Raw genomic sequence first — 24,026 nt, 5'->3', positions numbered from 1 at the left:
TGAACAAGAGAAAACTTTTTCTCTGTCATGCAAATCTGTCTGTGATTCTTCTTATTGACTAAAAAGATCTTGGCGAGTGGGAGATGTTGGTTAAAGATGATAATTTTGAGTCCCATCTTGATACCACAGAACTGTAGGAAATAATTAGTGAACAGTATCATAATTTACTTATCATACTTGGAAGCATTTTGATCTTTTAAATTTAGAATGTTAATAAGAAAATGCTGGCAAATACTGTTTTTAGTGTGAATTTGGAAACAAATCTAGTTTCCTTTAAAGTGAGTTGTATAAAATATTTTAGATTTATACATGTGTATTTCCTGTAAGATGAATCTTTCCTTGCCTTTGGACTTCTCTCAATTATAGCCATGTTCCCAGAACCAGGACAGGAACCAAGAAAGGAGTCTTATGGAGAAAAATGTCAAACATACTTTTCTCAGCAGTTGAGCTGGCGGGTTCTTGATGGGGTGCAATTATTGTTTAGGTGTTCATCCTAGTAGCCACTTAGTGGGAAGGAATTTGAAACCTAGTGTTTTCCAGGGATGAGAAATAAAACAAAGAAAGCAAAACAAGCAAACACACAACTGAAGCTCAGGCTTTGATTTTGGAGTTGATTTGTGAGACTGAATGACTAATGCTTTTCATACTCCTGCACACGGTCTATAAAGCAGGAGGCAGGGCCGAGAGAGTGGCTGCGGATACATAATTACATGGCTGCCTCCGTCTTCTCTGGGGTTTTAAAATAGAAATAATGTTACTCTTGAGGGTGCAGAGCTGGACTTTTTGTGCTCTGGTGGTAACCAGTCTTAGAAGAGAATGAGTATGTCATGCTTCAGTGCCACTGCTTTTCGTATTTATTGTTTGTAAGCGTGGTTTTGAGAATGTTGCTGGAAGTAAGAAGAAAGGAGGGAAATAGGTATTGAAGCAAACAATAATAAAATAGATCTATCACTGGAACTGTCTGTGCAACAAGCAGTGAAGTAATTTAAGATGTATTGCCCTGTTTTTAAAGAAAAAAATACATGGTGAAAAAACTGAATGGTTCATTCTACTGTTCTACAGGTGGTAGGTTTCATTTAAACATGGCACTCTTGATATTGCAATGTTCTTTTAAAAAAATCATTAATTTAATTTATTAGGGAAGATGTATGTCGTTTTCTGCTGTGGAGTGAAGTTGACATTTGGAGAGTGAGTAAGGAACTATCAGGAAGGTTGTGGAAGGTTTTATCCTTCAGGAAATGATGCTGTAAGCGAATAATACTGAATTTTCTTGAAGACAGGCACTAAACTTTTTTCGTTTGTTCTTTTTAGCTCAAAGAGATATTTTCTTCAGGAGCACCTGAACCACAATAGCTGATTAGGTATTGGAGATTGGAAGTAGGAGAATTAATGAGTGGGTAAAGGGGGTGGAGAAATGTGTATAGGCAGAATCAATTCTCTTCAAGGCTTTAAAGGACCTTGTGCGTTCCGTTTCAGCAGAGTGATCTGTGATAGCAGATCATATTATTGACTTAGGAGAGTTATACCTTCTATTATAATGATTTGTATAGTAGAAGAGCTAAAGAGATATAAGTTTTCATTATTTGGTTGTCTTTGCTTTTCAACAAGTAGTCTTTCAAACTTTTGTTAAATTAGACAATTAGAAAAAAATATGCTCTACCTTAGAACTTTTAAATTATTTTTTAGGTAATAGACTTTAAAATCATAATTATATTTTACGTCCTTTCTTACTTTACTTCAGATTCTGTTTTCTTTGCATTTTTATAGTAAGAAAAAATAGAAAAAATAAAGATGCTAATACTGTGAAGTTATTCATAACTTCATTATTCTGAGATCATGGTTAACATTTTGATGTATAATCTTGAGATACTTTTCTATGCATTTATAATTTAGCAAAAGATTCTGTATATTACAAAAGGTCTTTTAACCTTTATTATTTTTCACATAACAATGTAATATGAACATCTTTTTATGTCAGTAAATACAGCTTCAAAACTTTTATTTTGTGTGAGATGTAGCACATATCTTCAATAAAACCATACTGTTAGGGTCCGTGATCAAAGGAGCGATACTAATACAAAGCGAAGGTCAAGCAAAGCTTTATTTCCCGCCAAGCATTGAGAATCAAACCGACTGGTCGGGCCGCCTCTCACAGAGAGAGGGACCCCTCCCTGCCTTACAGACTAACTTTTATAGAGCAAAGGCCTTGTGGTTGAACCTAGTCACACACAGGGGTCCAATGAGATTGTAACACACAGAGAAAGTTGCATAGTCATGCTAGGTCACACACGGGTGGCCAATTGAATTACAATTCACCCTGTAGTAGCTATTTGAACTAGCCTATCACCTTGGTCAGAATTGGTGCCTAAAAGGCACCCAGAAGGCAGGGCCCACATTCTTTAGGGAGATGGTGATTGGATGTCTCCATCTGGCCTGACTCATCCTTGCATTCCGGCTCTGTTATTTCCACCTAACCTGACCCGCCCTTGTATTTGGGCTTTGTTATCAGGGACTGGTCGACCATATTTTACTGGTTTCCCCCGACTTGCTTCTAGGTAAGTTCCTCGGTGGGGGGGGGGGGGTGGCGGGCAGGGTCAGTTTAAGTTTTACTGCATAAACAACAAAATCACTGTTTAACCGAGATGAAATCGCTCTGGCTAAATAGGCTCTTACACATACCTGTAATTTTCTTGGTGGGGGTGTGCTCAAAAATCCATAATGGCTGAATTATTCCATAAGAACTTTGGAAATTCTTGTAGAGAATTTGAAGTTGAATTGAATGTATGGCCAGAAGATTAACCAGTGTTATACATCATTGCAGTTGTCCATGTTTATCTGTTGGGGATATGTTCCAAGAACCCCAGTGGATGCCTAAAACTGAGAATAGTACCAAACTCTATATATATTATGTTTTTTCCTATACATACATACCCACGACAAAGTTTCATTTATCAGTTAGGCACAGTAAGAGATTAACAACAATAGCTAATGATAAAATAGAACAATTATAACACTATACTTTTATAAAAGTCATGGGAATGTGGTCTCTTAAAATATTTATTGTACCAAACTCACCCTTCTTCTTGTATGATATATTATAAAATGCCTATATGATGAGATGAAGTGAGGTGATGACAAAGGCACTGTAACATAATGTTAAGCTACTACTGACTTTCTGAAGTCAGAGCATCATCTACTTCTGGACCATGGTTGACAATAGTTAACTGAAACTAGTAGAACTGTGTATAGAGGGAGACTACCATATTATAATAATGGCTGTTTTTAAAAAAGATTTATTTATTTATTTGTCAGAGAGAGAGTGTGTGCACAAGCAGGGGGAGCAGCTGGCAGGGGAAAAGCAGACTCCCTGCTGAGCAAGAAGCCCCGATGTGGGACTTGATACCAGGACCTTGGGATCATGACCTGGACTAAAAACAGACTCTTAACCAACTGAGCCACCCATACATCCCTACAGTCATGACTGTTTTTCAGATACCTTAACATACAATTAAATAAATCCTGGTTCTGATACAAATGCCATATGATTTCATTCATTTGTGGAACTTAAGGAACAAAACAAACAAGAAAAGGGAAAAGAGGAACTAAGAAACAGACTCAACTGGAGAGAGCAAGCTGATGGTTAGCAGGGAGGGGGGAGGTGTGTGGGAGGATGAGTGAAGTAGGTGATTGGGAATAAAGAGAACCCTTTCCATGATGAGCACTGAGTAATACAATCAATTGTTGAGTCACTGTAACACTGTATGTTAACCACACTGGAACTAAAATTAAAAGCATAGTAAAAAATTCTGGTTCTCACAATAACATGCTGAGTTATCTTGGTCAAGTTTTTAAGTCTCTGATCCTTGGGTTCTTCCTCATTTTTTGTAATATAGAATTCCTAACACATAGAATTGAGAGAATTAAATAAAATATTGTTTGTGGAGAACTTAGCACAATGCTAGGTACTTACCATGGTGATTGCTCAGTAATAATTAACAATTATTATTGAAATCTCCCTAGGCTACTAAGACATTGTCTGTGATTGTGTAAATGCCCCGTGGTGAAACATACTGAGGAAGCCATTTGTTCAGTCCCTGTTTTTTAATGGATGCTTCCCAGATGTTGAGGTTGTAAAATTAAACAAAAGATGATTCTTAGTTTTATGGTACCCATAATCTGGTGGAGAAAAATATCAGCAGGGAAATTTATACAACTGTATGATTATACCATTGGGACAGTTTGGCCCATGTGAAGCGTGTCTTGGGAATGGTTGGCCTGTGAACAATGAGGAATCTATGTGAGTTCACAACTCCAGTAGTTTTTATTATGAGTAGGCCGCATTAATTATATTGTAAGTACCCGTATGTGATCTGGCCAGAGCATTTTTGGGAACACCAAATTAAGAAAACAGTGGCCCATAAGCAAAAAGAGTCCTAGGTGAATTAGAAGTTTCCATTTTTCCATTTTACTGATGTTGAATAAGCTACCAAATTAAGCTTCAGGGTGGCATCATTAGCAAAGAGATTTGCTTGCACTTCAATGGAATTTAATGTTGTTGTTGGTTTTTTTTTGTTTTTTTTTTTTTTTTTTGCAGATCTGGTTATAGCATTATGGTCATGGTTATAGTAGTTTAATTTGATGCAGAGACTTTTGATAGTATGGTGACTGAAATTTATAAATGTTCTTTTATATCCATACTTCATTATAAAACCTACAGAGTTAACATAGCTCAATAAAACTTAAATACTTTCATCTCAATCTCAATTTGGAAATATTTAAAAGAATAAAATATGCAATTTGGGAAAAATAATTAACTGGGACATGTAAACAATACAGCAGATCACCCTACTTGCCAAACTGTACCATGGTTTCAGACCTATTCTGTTCAGTCTGTTTTGGGTCATTGGATATAAAAAAAAGAAATTTGTGAATGTGTGTGTATGATATACACATAATATATATGCATAATATATAATGTATATATAAGCATGTGTGATACACATAATATATTTATATATATACAGATAAATGGGCAGAAAGAAACTTAGATTTTTTTTTTTTTTTTAACTTAAAAGAGGTCTTGCCGACATGTTGGAAGTGACTATGAAAGCTCTTTGATCTTTTGGTTTTGTAGCTGACAGAATTTTGAAACCTTTGTCTCCCTTAGTAAAGGCAAAGAACTGTCAGGGTATTTGATAGACCTTTGATATTTCATGGCTATTTAGTCCAAAAGATGTGGATTTTTTTGTTGGAGATATATATATCTCCTTAGAGTCTTTGATATATATTAGGAGAGTGTGTCCTATGCCATTGTCAAAGTGAAAACTGATTCATTTATCATGTTTCTAATATTAAAAACATTCACAAGGATAAAGTTCTTGGCTATCTGGCTATATTTAATCAATTCAGGAGTGTAATTGGGTTTGTTGATTTGCCAAGTGCCAATATTTTTAGCTTTCTGAAAGGCTTTGGCAATTTTCTAGGTAAAAAAAAGAATAGTGCTTGGTAGTTTTTATCTTACAATTGATATAATAACCATCCAATTTGAAACATATATCAGAGGTATAAATAGTTTCTGTTTACATATTTTGCCTCAGTAAATTAATTCAGGTTCATTGTGACAGATACATCCACTCCCCAAATAAAATTTTCTGGGTAGTTAGAATCCAGCACCAGTGTAATTTCTGCTCTTTTTTTGGAAAGAGGCTTTAAAAAATAAAAGCTTTGTGGATTTATTTAGTCAGTGTAAATATGACAAGTTTTATTTTTTTAAGTGAGTTTTCTGATGATTTTATTTTATTTTTTTTTACCATTTTTATCACTCTTACTTATAACAAAAGGGCTTTTTTTTTCCTTCAGAAGTTTAGCTTATTAAAATTATTTAGCAAACATTAAGCAAAAAAAAATTTAAACTTAGTACAAAGTCCTGATCAGCTTGGAAACTGTAAACTGCAAAATGTATTGGGTAGTATTATGGCTAATGGTTAAGCTCAGATACTCTGAAAAGAAAATCTTGGATTTATATTCCACCTTCACCCACTTAATAGCTGTGTGATATTGGCAAAATTATTTAATGTCTTGTTTCTTTATCTGCCTCATGAGAATGACAGTAGTACACTTCACACTGGGTTATTGTGAGGGTTTAAATAAGTTACTACTTAATAGTGCCTAGAGTGTAGTAAATACTCCATGAAGGTAGTCATTATCATTTATGATTTGTGATACTTATAATTTATTATAATTTTTTACTATTGACTGTTTTTTTTGTTTTATTTGCTGTGTAATTTACATGTAATAGATGGTTTGTATGCTGCTTTTTTAAAGAAAAATAAACATTTAAAATTATATCACTTGTGCATGGTAAAATAGATCCTTTTTGGTATATGTGGGAAACGTCCAAAATAACCTTTGCATTAAAGTGCATTTCTTTTTTCCTTTCTGTTTGGAATTAGGACCCAAATTTGAACAGGTTCTTAGACCTGGATGGGACTTTTTGTTTTAGCTTCTTCAGTGTTACCTGAGGAAGCTAAAGCTTTGGGTGGTTGTCTTACATTCACCTGGCTAATGTCCTAGACTCAGTCTAGAATTTGTGTCTTTTGACTTCTTAACCTCCATCTCTGTTTTAGTAAGTAAATAATTTTTTAAAATATTTTAATTATTTATTTGATAGACAGAGATCACAAGTAGGCAGAGGCAGGTAGAGAGAGAGGGAGGCAGGCTCTCCGCTGAGTAGAGAGCCAGACCTGGGGATCAATCCCAGGATCCTGGGATCATGACCTGAGCCAATGGCAGAGGTTTTAACCCACTGAGCCACCCAGGCGCCCCAGTAAATAAAGAATTTTTGACAGTGTTTGAGTAACATTGACATTCATATTAAGAGATGAAAAGACATAACCATCATTGATTTTAATCTTTTGATATAGTGAATCACATTAAGAAGATTCTGGTGGTGATTTGGGAGATTGGAATTGCTTCCCAGCAGATTAATTGGCCCATGTTCTCAGAGCATAGCTTATTGTGTAGATTGTGGTCTCCATCATCACCAGAAGCCCCTCTCTAACCCAAACCTGTGGTCTTTGCCATGTAATTTTTCCAAAAAGAGAAACCTGACCACAGAACAGAGTGTTATTTGAACCAAGAGCTGTTGAAACATTAAGTTAGATTTCTTCCTAGAAATCAGTAGACTAAGACTGTGTTAGCTCATGTTTCATATTACACGAGAGAAAATAAACTGAAAGGTCAGTTGAACAGTTACAGCATTGCCCTTTTCCAAGGTAATCAGCAGAGCATGTAGCAAAGACGTGAACCAGGAGCGTGACTGGAAAGAGAGTGTCTGATAAAGAGGCTGGCTGCTCGAAGTGCTTGGGACAATACTTGACACTTCCAGGCCTGACCAGATGGGCCGTCTCACAGGGCTTACCTTCAGTAATTCTGATTTATTGCATTCACATGATATTTTTTTTCTAGTTAGGCAGTCAGGTTTTCACATTGTCAGAAGACCCCAGAAATTTTAATATTGACCATTAATCATACCTTGGTAAAATGCAAGGGCAATATATTATTAATTTGTTTGCAACCAAGAGACAAGGCCCAGTGATTAAAATTAATTTCTAGCTACATTTTGTTAATTTATTCTAATTAATTAATCTGTTAAGAAGCGAAAATATGTTTGTTAATGGCTATATTGTAGGTTCTTTAAGTTGTGTTATTAAATATCATTTCCATTACCCTAAAGGTAGGATTCTAGAGATAAGTACCTTATTATTAAAATAAAAAGGGAGTTGTATAAAGCAAAGTAATACCACTAAGCAGCAGATTTCTCGTTTTTCATTAATTGAGTAAGAGCATTTCATGGTTTTGGTTTTGTAGCATTTAGAACTGAGAGGATCTCAGCAATAACTTGCCCCCAACTCTTCACCTCTATGGCCCAGAACCAGAATTAGGAAAGAACATTTAATAAATAACAACCACTATTTACTTTCAGGACATTTTTAAATTGTAGCAACAAACTTTTAAAAGTTAATTTTTAACAGTTTTGAAATGACCTCATTCTTCCCATCCCTAAAAAGGAATATTTAATGATTTCTATATAACCATAATTTCTACATCTATTTCATTAATTTGAAACTCAAAGTAGTCAAATTACACTTAATTTTAGGTCAAGTAAGAGTAAAACTTATTTAAATAGATTTTATTCTGTAACATTAGAAAATAAGAGGTCAACTATTTGTTCTTAAGTGTGATCTGAGGATGTATTTATTGGGTTGGCTCTGCATTTGTGTATTAGATATGTTACAAAATGAATAATGTTTTTTAAAAGGTTAAAATTAATCATGCACTTAATGCTTGCTTATAATTGAATTAATATTTAGATTTTACTATTGTACTATAATTAGCATGATGGGAGTATTTCATTTTTTCAAAATTTTATTGATTTCTTTTTCTAGTTAGAAATTCCTTAATTTCTTTTTTCTTAAAAAAATATGAGAAATGCCATAAAATAATTTCTTTTTAATAAATTTATAAATCAATTACTTATACAGTGGATCCTTGAACAATGCAGGGGTTAGAGGCACCAACTCCCTTCACAGTCAAAAATCAGCTTATAACTTTTTTTTTTTAAAGATTTTCTTTATTTATTTGACAGAGATACAGAGAGAAAGGGAACACAAGCAGGAGGTGTGGGAGAGGGAGAAGCAGGCTCCCCACCGAGCTGGGAGCCTGATGATAGAGCCTAGGCTCAAGGCTCTACCCTAGGACTCTGGGATTGTGACCTGAGCTGAAGGCAGATGCCCAGTGACTGAGCTACCCACACACCCCTAACTTTTGATGCTCTAAAATATAACTACTAATAGTCTACAGTTGACTGAAAGCCTTACCAATGATATAAACAGTCTACTAACATGTATCTTGCATATTGTATGTATTAGGTACTATATTCTTACAATATACTAAGCTAGTGAAATAAATGTTATTAAGAAAATCAAAAAGAAGAGTAAATATAGTACTATACTATATTTGGGGGGGGGGATCAGTATAAGTAGACCTGCACAGTTGAAACCCATGTTGTTCAAAGATGAACTGTATATAAGTACAACCCTGACATCAATGGTATTATCTTTCTGCTTTATTAATGGGCATGCTGAAACTCTAAGATCATTAAGTAAAAAACCCAAGGGCAGTTTGCTAATGGGCCTAGCAATTGAACACAATCTTCTATTTCTAAACTCTTTTCTTTCTGGTATGCCAGCAGGCCTGGCATATAGTAGGTGGTCCATACCATTTAGTCTTAGGCTAATTCCATGTGTGAAATAAATATTTTAATTAACATCAAGTCCCAATTCTCATGAATAAAGGCATTGGTAAGGATTATAATAATGAGACAAACTACGTGAATAAAAACCGCATCCCTGCACAATGCTATGTTTGAATAGAAATGAGATGATGAGAATTAATTGCCTTCCACTCACTTTTGATCAGTTCTAAAGCACAGAATGGTTTGCATTCATCTTGAATAGCACCGACTACTGAGGAGGATGTGTTTTGGCTCCTGGCAGCCCTCAATGTTTTTATTGGGTATCGCCCTCCACCCACAAAGACGACAAGAAGCCCCAGTTCAGATGTATTTTTTCTCTCTTTATTTTTGCAAGTCTACACACTTATATACGTTTACATGACCAATCAGTGAGCAGGGTACAGGAGGGAGCGAATCAGGCTGTGCACCTAAACGAACAACTTCGCTAGCAACCAGTGCTGTTTACTTCCTCTGTGGGCGTTCCGCTTAGTCTCACGAGGCAATCCTAACCTGGCAACTAGCCAGGTGCCATCTTTTAATGGCAGAGGCCGCCCTGGCCAGGGGCCTGCCTCCGACAGGTCATCATATCCCCAGGTTTGCTATTTACTTTTGTGGTTCCATATGTTTGATCTTGATATAGCACCAAGTTGATGAATCAGCTTCTTATGTGAGACCATGTATTTCCTTACAAAACTGGTTGTTTGGTCACACAGGACCTTCAGGAGGCAGGGGGAAGAATTTCTCCGAGGATTCCTTCCCATTTTCTGTATCATACTGGTCAAGATTTGTCCCATGGAGGCTTTATGCCTTTATTCCTCCACACATCCATGTTATAGGATTTATTTTTTTTTTATTTTTTTTAAATTTTTTAATTTTTTAAATTTTTTATCATGTCCACTGGATTTGATGTCCACTGGTAGTTGCCTGTAAGCCACAACCTCCGTTAAGTCCAGTCAAAGGAGTGCACGAAGCCTGGAGGGCCAGTGGGACTGAGTGAATTAGGGAGTGTGGGACAGTCATACTGCATTGTAACTCTCTTACATTTTAAAAGGCTATTGATTTTTTTTATGTTGATCTCAAATGCAGCAATTATTTTTAATACTTTTATTGTCATAATGGTGTTTGTTTATTTCATACAAAGTTATCATGCTGAGCAATTTTAGATATATTATCATTTTATTACCAAAGCAACTTTATGGAGTTGGTTCTGTTACTATTCATAGATTAGGAATTTTGGTCTTAGTTATAGCTGGTAAGAGGTAGGATTGGGATTCAAATCCCAACATAATAGTTCTAACTTTAAGCCTAAATCTAACCATTGTATCACCATTGCTTAGCTACAATGTGAACATAGTAAGTGCCCACTAAAAGATTTTCATTGAGTAGTTAATATGTGTTAATATTTTAGGTGTTTGGTTCTCTCAGTATGCAAAACAGATAATTTTCCCTGTCTGTGGAATTTATATTTTAGCTACTTCTGTTTTCTGGTAGAAGCCTTTACAAATGCCTTATGTAATGCTTTCCCTTTTTGCTTTACTATCTTCAAGAAATTATAAACAGCGTCTTTAAGCCACTTTGTAATGTCTTTCATCTCTGTTTGCAGTGATGGGCAGAGCACTAGATATATAGTAGATGTTCACTAATACATATGGAATAAATGGGTGGATTTTACCACTCCTTGTTCATTAACTTTACTTAAATAGTCCCCATCTCTGGTGTTTCCTGGTAGATGAAGTTGAGAATACACTAAAATGGATAGAGATTAGAAGAGTGACTGAGATTTTAAATGGAAGCTTGGATATTTATATATTTGTTTATTAATGACATTTAAACATTTAAAAATAAGGAACAACATTCAAAAATAAGAAACCACATGTAGTATGATACCAATTTTAAAATTCTTCTCATCAATCTTGTATAACAATAGAGTCTACAAATCCCTGTGCTTTTCGTATTGAGTCTATTTAATTTATTTTTATTATTATGTTCAATTTTAATAAAGATTTCATTAATCTATGGACTCTGCCTACCAAAATTCTTTGTTCAAATTTCTCCTTTTAAAACTTGTCTTTGATCATATCCATTATCTCCCTTTTAAAGTCTTTAGGGTTTTTATTTTTTATTTTATTGTCTTGCTGAAAACTATCTTTTCCATCCTAGTTCGCTTGTAGATCCCTACCCATTCTCTTGCTCTGGCTACACAAAGCTAGTTATCATGTCAACAAGAATCTCCTGGTTTTTACATATGTATTTTCCTTCTCTGTCCTTTCTCTAGCTTTCAAAATATACTGCTTATCCTTCAAGAGATAGCGTAAATGCCAACTACTCCCTAAAGCCTTCTCTAACCTCTTCTCCTCCCAGTAGTACCTTCTGTTTACTCCCCAGTTAATGCTTGCTTATCCCAGCTGTCTCCTGTCATGAGTTGAACACTCTTCCACTAGACTACCGAACTTCTAAAGGAAAGGATTTTATTTTATGTAACTGAATTGTTAGCACACAATAAATATTTTTATTCTATAATAAATATATTACAGTTTTTATTGTTGAAGAATACTTATCCTTAATTAAGAGACATAAACTGTCCACTTGAAAGTCTCAAATGCCTAAATCTTCTTCATTTGACATTTTAATGCATGGATAATTCTGCATATTCTGGGTAGTTTTCACCTGAGAAGAAAGTTTGTATGAGAAACTTTGAAGTCTTTTTAAAGGCTGAAGCTATTTTTTTTCTTTCAAAAATCCCATAACCCCCTCTTTTAACCTTATTTTCCCAATTTTTAGCTCTTAAGAATTCCTGTTGAGCTTTTCCTTCTGTGTTTTTTCTTGCCTCATAATATAATTCTCCTTGAGGAAGCAAATGACAATATAAAATCTTGAAAATTAAGCTGGCAGGGAAGGAATTTTCCCCATGGGTCCCTTAGGTTTTAGGACCACTTAGAAACACTTGAGAAAGCATTCTATATCCTAGACATTTCCAGATAAGGTATGATCCATCTTTCCTGACTTATCTCCCTATGTTCACAACTCTGCTTAAAATCAGAAATACAGTACTGATCTAGGATGAATTACCTTCCAGGAGAGCAAAGATTTCAGGTTGTTTCTCCCCCACCTCCCTAAATTTATCTCTTGCTACTTCTGTAAAATAACTATTCCCCCCCACCCCGGTCAATCCAGTCTATATAATTTTCCCCAAAAACTTTCCATAATCCATGCATTCGAGTCAATATGAAGTACTTAGTATGTGCTGTGAGTTAGCATGCCTTTATTGTAATTTCTTCCACAGGGAGAAAAAAAAATTGTAAAGATTCTTAAACACTTTTGGAATTTGAGGAGAAAACCCCTAATGTTTGCTAATAATTAACATATATATTAAATCTAAATAAGTGCTATAAATAAAAAAAGATAAATTAAAAAGTATCCTACAGCATTGCCACTCACTAAAGTGGAGAAAAGTTGTGGCCAACAATTACGGAGCACTTGCTGGCTACTGTGGGGATGGCTCCCAGTGTGATTTCATTGATTCCTCAGAACCTATAATGTTTCTCCCACTTAATAGGGTAAGAAATTAAGCAAAAGGGAGGTTAAGTGACTTGTTCAAAGCCACATATAGTATGTAACACAGTTAGGACATAACCTGCACTTTATTTCTAAGGACTAAGCTGATACTCTTAATTAAAAGATTAGTAGCTTTATGAATGAAACTTTAAGGACTATCTTTAAAAAGAAAATGTGACATTTAATTTGAGATTTTTGTCTCTTGATTCACTTAAAATATACCTTTTGTGATGCATGATGCTTTATCTATTGCTCCTTACCTTCTTGACCTTGGACAACTTAACATATTTATCTGTGCCTCTGTTTCTTCCTTTGTAAAAAGGATTAAAAACATCAATGTAGAGATCAAATCTGATGGTATTTATAGCATTTTATATCTGTACAAAATGCTGGTTGCTATACTAACTTTATTTTATGTTCTTTGGTTACTAAGAATTTGACCTAGTTTTAAAATATCCTATAAATTCATAGCAAAATATTAAGAGAGATGACTGTAGTAGGAGAGGGCACAGGCATGATGAGCTTGCTGTATCCTCAGGCATTTTCTTTTTTGAGCCACAGTGATTTCAAAGTGGAATGTGTATTTCTGTATCAGAAGCTATAGGGCTGACCTTGAGGGAAGTCAAGATATTTAGTTAAAATAATATAATGTTATAATCCTGTTTCTGTTGAAATTTTAGTAAATGGGACATTTGTACATATTTCATGAAAGTTCTTATGAATGATTTTTTTAAAACTTACACCTTAAATCCGAAGTGCACTTCTAAGATATTAGACTCACTTTAACAATAACATTATTACCGCATTTGGTTTAACATCCCAGAATTGTATCTTTTTAAATCAGTACTTTTCTTTGCATTATGTATACATGTGTTTGTATTCTTTTCACCCTAAGTCCAATTAATTTTGTTGATTGTTCCTTACTGTTTGATACTTTTATGGAATGTTGTCACTATGTTGTTTAATATGGGTTAGAGTTTTCATACACCCAAGACTTACAGCTGAATGATACTTGCAAGAAGTAAAAACAAAACAAAAAACCAAAAAATACATTTTCTCGTAGGACTTTGAGAATATGAGAGGGTTTGCATCTGAATCTCATTATATCTGCAGAATTTTTTTTTTTTTTTTTGTCCAGGTCAGTATTTTAAAGATTTTTGAAACATTTTTCAAATAATAACTATTTAAATCAGGAAGAGTTCATAGAAAAAAATCTTGGATTTTTTTTTGGTTTTCTTAATTAGCTATTTGATCTGGCAAATCACACTGGGTAACAATGGGCTGTAGCTATTAAATAGAAGCTTTTGTTTTTCAGTGGGGTTTGTATTCGCCGTCTCACCAGGGTTCCTTTCTGCATTGTTTTCTGTACTCTAAGGCCAACTTCTTTTCTCATCAGGCTCACACTTTTGTGTTTTTTGATGTGGGACAGCTCCTCATATATGCATTACCTATCTGGTTTCTGTGAGTGGTTCAGTTTGTGTCCCCTGGAGTTAGGGCTGTCATTGAGATTGGAGTCATGCCATTTTGTTAAAAGCTAATTTGTTTCAGATCATGGATCAAATATAATTTTTATATTTATAAAACCATGGATGTATGTGCATGCACATGTGTATGTGTGTGCATGTATGTGTGTGTTTTTGTATGTTTTGGGTATATGTATAATACAGAGGGGCAATTCAACATCAAAACCCCCCAAATAATCTGATTAAAAATGGGCAGAGGACCCAAATGGACATTTTTCTAAAGAAGACATACAGATAGCCAACAGACTATGTAAAGATGCTCCACGTCACTAATCATCAGGGAAATGCAAATCAAAACCATGAGATATCATCTTACAGCTGTCAGAATGGCTAGTGTCACAAAGAAAAGTAACAAGTGTTGACAAGGATGTAGAGAAAAAGGAAGCCTTGTGTACTGTTGGTGGGAATGTAAATTGGTGCAGCCACTATGGAAAACAGTATGGAGTCTCCTCAAAAAATTAAAAATAGAGATACCATACAATTCAATATTCGATTCAAATATCCATTACTGGATATTTATGCAAAGAAAACAACAAGATTGATTCAAAAAAATGTATACACCCTGTGTTTACTGCTGTGTTATTTATAATAGCTAAGGTGTGGAAGCAACCTAATTGTCCATCAATAGATAAATAAATAAGGAAAAAGTGGTGTATATACACATACAGAATGGAGTATTACTCAGTAATGAAAAAGAATGATAAGCTCAGATCTTGCCATTTGTGACAACATGCATAGACCTAGAGGGTATAGCATGTGATAAAAGTCAGAGAAAGACAAATAACATATGATTTCCTTTATATGTAAAATCTAAAAAAATAAGTGAACAAATAAAAAGCAGAAATAGATAGGGGTACCCGGGTGGCTCAGTGGGTTAAGCCTCTGCCTTCGGCTCAGGTCGTGATCTCAGGGTCCTGGCATCGAGCCCCGCATCGGACTCTCTGCTTGGTGGGGAGCCTGCTTCCTCCTCTCTCTCTGCCTGCCTCTCAGCCTACTTGTGATCTCTCTCTCTGTGAAATAAATAAAACCTTTAAAAAAAATAAAGCAGGAATAGATACATAAATACAGAGAACAAACAGGTGATTACCAATGGAGAGTGGGGTAGTAGGATGGTCAAAATGGGTGAAGAGGAGTGAGAAGTATAGGCTTCCAATTAGGGAATGAATAAGCCACGGGAAAAAAAGGTACAGCATCACCAGTAGAGTCAATAGTATTGCAATAGCGTTTTATGGTGACACATGATAGCTACATTTACAGTTAAGCATAGATAGCATAGTAAACAAATACATAGTAAACTTAGATCTGTTTAGTGATGAAGTTGTACACCTGGAACTAATGTAACATTGTGTCAAATATCTTTCAATTAACAATACAAAAGGGGGTCATATATGAAATAGTCCACCCACACCTACCACTCCTGTAGGCCACTTCACTCCATTGATCTGATTATGTGACATATTGAGATGTGTCACTGACATTCACAGACATGTGTCACTGAAGCAAATGTTGTAACTGTGGTGTGGTGGTGTTAAGAAGCCTTAGGGCCCTGCCCACTTCAGGCCATTGGAGCCCCACCCTTGGAGCCCAGGAAGAGGGCCCCATGAAAGTGGATGTGCATGCCATTTACAGCCATATCTATATTTTCTTTATCCAAATAGTTACTTTCCAGAATACTGTTCTATAACTTCTTTCTCTAAAAGTAATCCATTTTGAGTATCTTTGCATATCAGTCTCTTTCTCTCTACCTCATCCTTCTTAATGACTCTTATGTAATTTATTGTTTGGATATTCCACAGTTTATACAACTACTCTCCCAATTGTTGATCTGGTAGGTAGGTTATTTTCCATCGCTCAGTGTCATAAATAGTCCCATAATGATTATCACTGTACACCAGAGATGTCGTTGCTTCTTTGTTCTACATATCCAAGGCATTAATTTCTAGAAATGGAATTACTTAATGATTTTGAAATTTTCATAGGTGTTGCCAAATTTTTCTTTAGTTTCTATCATACCAAACGGTCTTGAGAGTGTCTTTTTCTCTGCCTATACTATGTTCACACTATCATGTTTACTGATTTTTTTTTTTTGGTAGAAAGTAAAATTTCCAAGTTTAGGATTTGTACTTCTTTAGTTACATATGAATTTGAACATCTTTTTATATATTTTTGAACATTTGTATTTTTTTGTGAACTATTGATTTTATTTATTTATTTTTTTAAAAGATTTATTTATTTGAGAGAGAGAGTGTACAGATACACAGGGGAGGGGCAGAGAGAGAGGAGAGAGAGAATCTCAAGCAAATTCCCTGCTGAGCATGGAGCCTGATGCAGGGCTCAGTCTTATAACCCTGAGATCATGACCTGAGTAAAAATCGACTCAGACACTTAACTGACTGAGTCAGCCAGGTGCCCCTTTATTTATTTTGAATTTAATGTCTATGTCTGTGATCTCTCTTGATGTTATTTTGATTTTAGGGGTCCAGTTTTTGATAATTAACTTAAAAGTTTCTATATTTTATTAGATGAGAGATCCTTTCTTTACTGGTTTAAAATGCTCTTTAATCAGATATTTAATTTCTACATATGCTTGAGACTCTTTTGGTGATTCAATTTTGTTCCATTAATCTATTTCAAATAATTTAAATTCCCCAAATTTTACAAACATAGCTTTACGCACTCAATAAAATTCCTATAGGATATTGTATTGGATTATGTAGATGTTGTAATGATATAAAAATTATATAGTTTCAGAAAAAATTATTTTTATTTAAATGGTACTTATTTGTTATAAATGATTGGAACAATGCAAGGGAAAAAGTAAAAAGAAACCTCATGAAAAAAATTGTCACTAATATTTGGGGAACATAATTACTGATGTTTTATATGCTTTCAAACAGGTAGGAGAATAGAGAAATGTCTTGATAGATAGAAATAATATAATGAAACTTGAGACAAATATGTGTTAAATTAGCTTCAATTTATTTGAAACAAAGAAACTGAAGTGAAATGAAAGAAATGTCTGAAATTTATATACATCTTCCTTTATACTAAAAAATGTTGTTTTCTGGAGTGCACATCCAACATTAAGCCATTTACGGTTGTACCAAAAAGAATAAACATCTAGGAATAACTTAAGCAAGGAGGGGAAAAACTGTACTCTGAAAACCTTAAAACATTGATGAAAGAAATTGAAGATGACACAAAGAAATGGAAAGCTGTTCCATGATGATGGATTGGAGAACCAGTATTGTTAAAATGTCCATATTATCCAAAGCAATTTACAGATTTATTGTAATCCCTATCAAAATACCAACAATGTTATTCACAGAACTAGAGCAAATAATCCTAAAATTTGTATAGACCACAAAAGACCCCAAATAGCCAAACCAATCTTGAAAAAGGAAAACAAACCTGGAGGTATCACAATCACTACAAAGCTGTAGTAATCAAAATAGTATGGTACTGACATAAAATTAGATGCAGATTCATGGAACAATACAGAGCCAAGAATCAATCTACACTTTTATTGTCAATTAATCTACAACAAGGAAGACAAGAATATATAGTAGGAAAAAGACAGTCTCTTCAACAACTGGCATTGGGAAAACTGGACAGCTACATACAAAAGAATGAAATTGGACTACTTTCTTACACCATATACAGAAATAAACTTAAAATGGATTAAAGACTTACATATGAGACCTGAAACCATTACATTTCTGGAAGAAAACATAGGCAGTAATTTTTTTGACATTGCCCATAGAAATGTTTTTCTAGATATGGCCTCTCCGGCAAGGTAACAAAGGCATAATTAAACTATTGGGACTACCCCAAAATAAAAACCTTTTGCATAACAAATAAAGTCGTCAACAAAACAAGAAGGCAGCCCTCCTGAGTGGAAGAAGATAATTTCAAATGATGTATCTGATAAGGGTGCATAATAACCAAATATATGAAGAACTTACACAACTCATGCACTGTTGGTGGGAATGCAAGCTGGTATAGCCACTGTGGAAAACAGTATGGAGACTCCGCCAAAAATTAAAAATAGAATTATTGTATAATCCAGTAATTGTACTATGGGCCATTTACCCAAAGGAAATGAAAACATTAATTCAAAAAGATATATGTATCCCTATGTTTATTGCAGCATTACTTACAATAGTCAAGATATGGAACCAATCCAAATGTCCATTGATAGTTGAATGGATACAGAGGATACAGGAGTGGTATGTGTATGAATGTGTATGTGTGTGTGTGTGTATGTGTGTATATGTGTGTGTATTTGTGTGTATATATACATATGTCATACACACACATACACAATGGAATATTACTCAGCTGTAAAAAAGAATGCGATCTTGCCATTTGTAACAATGTGGATGGACCTACAATGCTTAATGAAATAAGTCAGTCAGGGAAACACAAATGCTGTATGATTTCCATCCTATGGGGAATTTAAGAAATAAAACAAATGAACAAAGAAAAAAAGAGACAAACAATAGACTCTTAAATAGAAAAACTGGTGGTTGCCAGAGAGAAGTTTGGTGGGGCAATGGATAAGATAATTTGAAGGGATTTAAAAGTACACTTATCATGATGGGCACTGAATAATGCATACAATTGTTGAATGACTATATCATATGCCTTAAGCTGATATAACACTATATCTTACTTATACTTGAATAAAATAAAGGAATTAAAAAGTATAATGATGACAATCTTAAATTTTAGTCAGTGATCAGTTATTCTTTTACAGTGGGGACAACTACTATATTTTCTTCCATTTTCCTTTCACTCATATAATTTCTTTTATAATAAAACTTACTTCATCCCTTGAGGTTATTTCTTTGTTATCACATTCTAATTTTCACCATTGTCTAGCAATGGTTCTATATTTAAAGATCAGGGTTCAGCAACACTGCTCCCATGACTGTTAATTCCTCCGTGTATGTGTTTTTAATCTTTTAATCATCTAGTTTTTTTTTTTTCCCTTCAGCTGTAGTTCATTAGTGTCATAAACTTAAATTTATTTTTTAATTTGACAATATTTAAAGAATTCCTTAGGTTTGAGGGGGAAATTGCCTTATAAAATACCGTTAGGGGCGCCTGGGTGGCTCAGTGGGTTAAAGCCTCTGCCTTCGGCTCAGGTCATGATTTCAGGGTCCACGGATCGAGCCCCACATCGGGCTCTCTGCTCAACTTCTCTGCCAGCTTTCCCCTCTTTCTCTGCCTGCCTCTCTGCCTACTTGTGATCTCTGTCTGTCAAATAATTAAATAAAATCTTTAAGAAAAATAAAATACCATTAGATTATCGCCTTTCCTTCTCAGAAATGTGTGGGCTTAGCTTTATCTTTTGGTCTTTAGTGTTATGTTCCTTTGGAACAAACAAAACAAAAAAAAACCTCCATCTTACTGCTTTTCTATGACTGGTTTTCTAACGAGTTCTTTCTCTATCCTTTTAATTTTAGTAGCCTAAATTGGGAGGCCATGTGCATGTTTATGTTTGTTTTCCAAAATTTTCTTAAAACATAGTATGCTCTTTTTTAATATGTGGCTTTAGTTCTTTTATTTTTCCTTCAAGATCTTATTTATTAGAGAGAGAGTATGACTTGGGGTGTGGGGCTGACTCCCCACTGAGCATGGTGCCCCACATGGGGCTAGATTCCAGGATGGGGTGATCATGACCTGAGTTGTATGTTTAACCGACTACGCTACCCAGGATCCCCAAATATTTTGATTTAATTCTGAGAGAAGAATTTTCCAGCTTTATATTTTTTATATCCATTTTATTTGGTTTTGTTCTTCAGAGTCAGCAGCTATCCTTATTTTAGATCATTTTTGTCAATTTTACGTACCTCTTAGCTTCCCTAATATAGTCTATTTCTTAGTCTTTTTCTTCTCTATTATATAAATTTCCAATTATTTATTTGTCTAATAATTTGCTATTTTACCATATGTGTATTTTGTTTCTTGCTAATTCTATTTTATTATTTTCCAGTGATATATTTTGTTGCTCCTCTTGCTTCTTTTAGGTCTAGGGGTCTCATTTTACCTCTCATTCTATTGTTTTGTTGTATAATCTCTCACCTCTTACTTTTACTGAGTTCATATTTTTTAAGATTTTATTTATTTAGGGGTGCCCAGGTGGCTCAGTCAGTTAAGTGTCTGCCTTAGGCTCGGGTCATGATCTCAGAGTCCTGGGATTGAGCCCCACATCAGTCTCCCTGTTCTGCGAGGAGCCTGCTTCTCCCTCTCCCACTCCCCCTGCTTGTGTTCCCTCTCTCACTGTGTCTCTCTCTGTCAAATAAATAAATAAAATCTTTTTTTTTTAAAGATTTAATTTATTTATTTATTTTATTTATTTATTTATTATATTTATTTATTATTTTATTTATTTAATTTATTTATTTATTTTATTTTTTTATTTATTATAAATTAAATCTTTAAAAAAAAAGATTTTATTTATTTATTTGACAGAGAGAACATGCATAAGTAGGGGGTAATGGCAGAGTGAAAGGGAGAAGCAGACTCCCCCTGAGCAGGGAGCTTGCCCAGGGGAATTGATCCCAGGACTCTGGGATCATGACTTGAGCCTGAGGTAGACACTTAACAGACTGAGCCACCCAGGCACCCCCTATTGAATTCATTTTTAAGTAAGTTGAAATAAAATGTGAAATATTTGTAAGAATTTCTAAATCTTTGGAAAGATTTGTTTTCTGTTTGGCTTAGTGGGAATGTTCTTCATTAGTCAGCTTCTCAAGTTTTGGATATTCCTTATATATCCCCTACTTGGATTCATGTCATCTTTCTGGGACTTTTATTGCTCACCCCTCAGGATCTGGAGAAGTGCAAGGAAGCATATATTAGCATTGCTCAGTTCATCGTTCTGGAACCTTCATTTTTGACAGAAAGCACCTACCATCTGCCTCACTTTAGTTTTACCTGTTTTGTTTTTGCTTCTCCCTGTCTAGTGACATTAGTAGCATTTTTATTTTATTTTATTTTATTTATTTTATTTTATTTTATTTTATTGATTGGCTGTATGGACTCCAGATCTGGGTAAGGGTGAGAAACAACCATGTGTTACTCTTAGACCTCCTTGGGAAGGAATGTTTGGTTTCTTCTCATGGACACTAGCTTTTATAGTTTGACATGATGTAGCACATTTTTTTCCATGCATAGTTGCTATGCTAAAGGGCAGAACTAGGGAAACTACAGCCCATAGGACAAATTTGGCCAGTAACTGTTTTGTAAATGACATGTTATTGGCATTAACCATACCCATTCATTTACATGATGTCTGCAGCAGTTTTCATGCTTTTGAGAAATAGCTGAGTAATTGTGAAACAGACCAATTTACCATCTACCTTCTAACAGGAAAAGTGTGCCAAACTCTGTTGTAAGGTAATTTTATTTATCTTACTGGCTTTTGACTATTTTTCTTTTACTTTCTTAGGGGTTGGAAGAGAAACATGCAGGGATGCTCCTTCATCATACTATTTTGACATAGAAATTGCTATAATGCTGATTTTTAAAATTTCATGGAATATAGAAAATCATATTTTCTCTCTTACATCAAAATGCATGAAATTACCAAAAAAAAAATTAGATTGGTTCAGTTTGAGATAGGAATTATTTTATCCTGTGAGGTAACTGCTACCTTATATGTGAAATTATTCACATTATTCCTCTTTAATATCTTTTTTCTTTTCTTTTTCTGAATAAGAGTAAATAAAGCATTGACTTAACTACAGTAGCTTTCCTAGAAGACGATTTTATTTTCTAACTTCCTTCTTTTGCACTTTTTCAAAGGTATAAGCGGTTTAATGAGACCTTGAACAACATTGGAGAGAACGAAGGTGGTATTGATAAATTTTCCAGAGGTTATGAATCCTTCGGTGTCCACAGATGTGCCGATGGTGGTTTATACTGCAAAGAATGGGCCCCAGGAGCAGAAGGAGTTTTTCTTACTGGAGACTTCAGTAAGTGTTTGAAAGATTTAAAGTTAGGTGTACTATTTCATTTGTTTACTTAAAACATAGATTTGTTATGCTTCATATATTTATATGAAAATTAATGATTACAAATATCTGACTTTTCAGATGGAGCCATAGGATTTGTTGTCTTTACCTTCACGTGGTACTGGTGTTCCTGCTGTAATGTAATACAGGTGTTCCTGAAAAACTTTTATGTTCTGTAAAATCATGTACCAGAAGTAACGGAGTTTATGAGAAAACTAGTGCTAGGCAGATTGCTTCAAATTTATTCAACGTTGTTAGCAAGCCCTGACAAAATCAATAGCAATCTGGGTAAAAATACTGGTTTAAGTTAAATCTCCACTAGCATTTGCACCTGGTTGGCTGGCACTGTAGTTCTTGGATCCTTCAGAGCCTAATATCCTTTTTTGAGACCTCAGTGAAAGTGAGGACATCTAATCTAGAGGATTAACTTCTTCATGACTCAATTCTTTTGTTTTCTTTTCCTTTTTTTATAATACAATCTCAGTTTTTTTTTAAACAAATATCTTTTTAGCCTTGTTATTTGCACTATTAATTTCATTAGGCACTTAATCCTATGGAAAGCATAGTAGGTCTAGACAGCAGGCTTCTAAGTTACTACGGTCTAGTGAGGTAGGACCTGCATGTAAACGACTATAATATAATTTGGTCAGTTGTAGTCTAGTGGTATAAATAAATTACTGTAATAGTGACAGGGAGGAAGGTTCAATTTTGGATGCAGAATAATGAAAACTGGGCCTTGGCAAAATGTTCATAATGCAAGAAAATACCAGAATGATAATCATCCTTTAGTGCTGTGAGAGTACTGTAGTATTTAAAATTTGATTTTATCAGATTCAGAAGTCTACATGCTGTATTATTCCATTCATATGTCATTCTAGAATTGGCAAAGCTACAGGGGCAGAAGACAGAGTTGTCAGGGTTTGGAGGTAGGAGTTAAGTTGTGAGTGGATTACAGAAGAGTGTGAAGGATCTTCTTGGGGTGATGAAAATATTTCATGTCCTAATTGTGCTTGGTTGTTACATGACTGCATACATTTGTCAAAATTTATAGACCTATACTCGTAAAAGACTGCATTTTATTGCATGTAAATTATACGTTAAGGAAGCTGACTTTAAAAAGTTTTGATTTTATACAGGTTGTCTAAAGCAGTACTGTCTAATAGAAATATAATGTAAGCACTTATGTAACTCAGAACTTTTAGTGGCTATATTAAAAAAAGTAAAAGGACAGTTGAATAAATTTTCATAATGAAAAATTTTATGTAACCCAATATACCAGAATATTTTAATATTTATATAATCAATATCAAATTCATTGGGTATTTTTGTTTTTTTATATTCTTTTTTTTAATTAATTTTTTATTTTTTATGAACATATATTTTTATCCCCAGGGGTACAGGTCTGTGAATCACCAGGTTTACACACTTCACAGCACTCACCAAAGCACATACCCTCCCCAATGTCCATAATCCCACCCCCTTCTCCCAAACCCCCTCCCCCCAGCAACCCTCAGTTTGTTTTGTGAGATTAAGAGTCACTTATGGTTTGTCTCCCTTCCAATCCCATCTTGTTTTATATTCTTTTAACTCATATTTTTTAATTGGAAATACTTGATCTATATTTAGATT

The 24,026-nt window shown here is 34.5% G+C and overlaps 1 protein-coding gene across 1 annotated transcript in view; it reads left to right on the top strand.

Moving 5' to 3' along the window:
* The window catches only part of GBE1 (1,4-alpha-glucan branching enzyme 1), a 270,697-nt gene that overhangs the window by 32,399 nt on the left and 214,272 nt on the right, over positions 1-24,026 (top strand). Inside the window, exon 2 of the mRNA XM_004770826.3 lies at positions 22,189-22,358. Coding sequence (XP_004770883.1) covers positions 22,189-22,358 — 170 coding nt within the window. The remainder of the gene's footprint in view (positions 1-22,188; positions 22,359-24,026) is intronic.

The sequence above is a fragment of the Mustela putorius genome, unplaced genomic scaffold (genome assembly GCF_011764305.1).
Source record: "Mustela putorius furo isolate JIRA1106 unplaced genomic scaffold, ASM1176430v1.1 tig00003834_pilon_pilon_pilon, whole genome shotgun sequence".
In the NCBI taxonomy this organism is placed as follows: Eukaryota; Metazoa; Chordata; class Mammalia; order Carnivora; family Mustelidae; genus Mustela; species Mustela putorius.
Note: the sequence above shows the minus strand (reverse complement) of the source record. Positions and strands in the feature narration are given on the sequence as shown.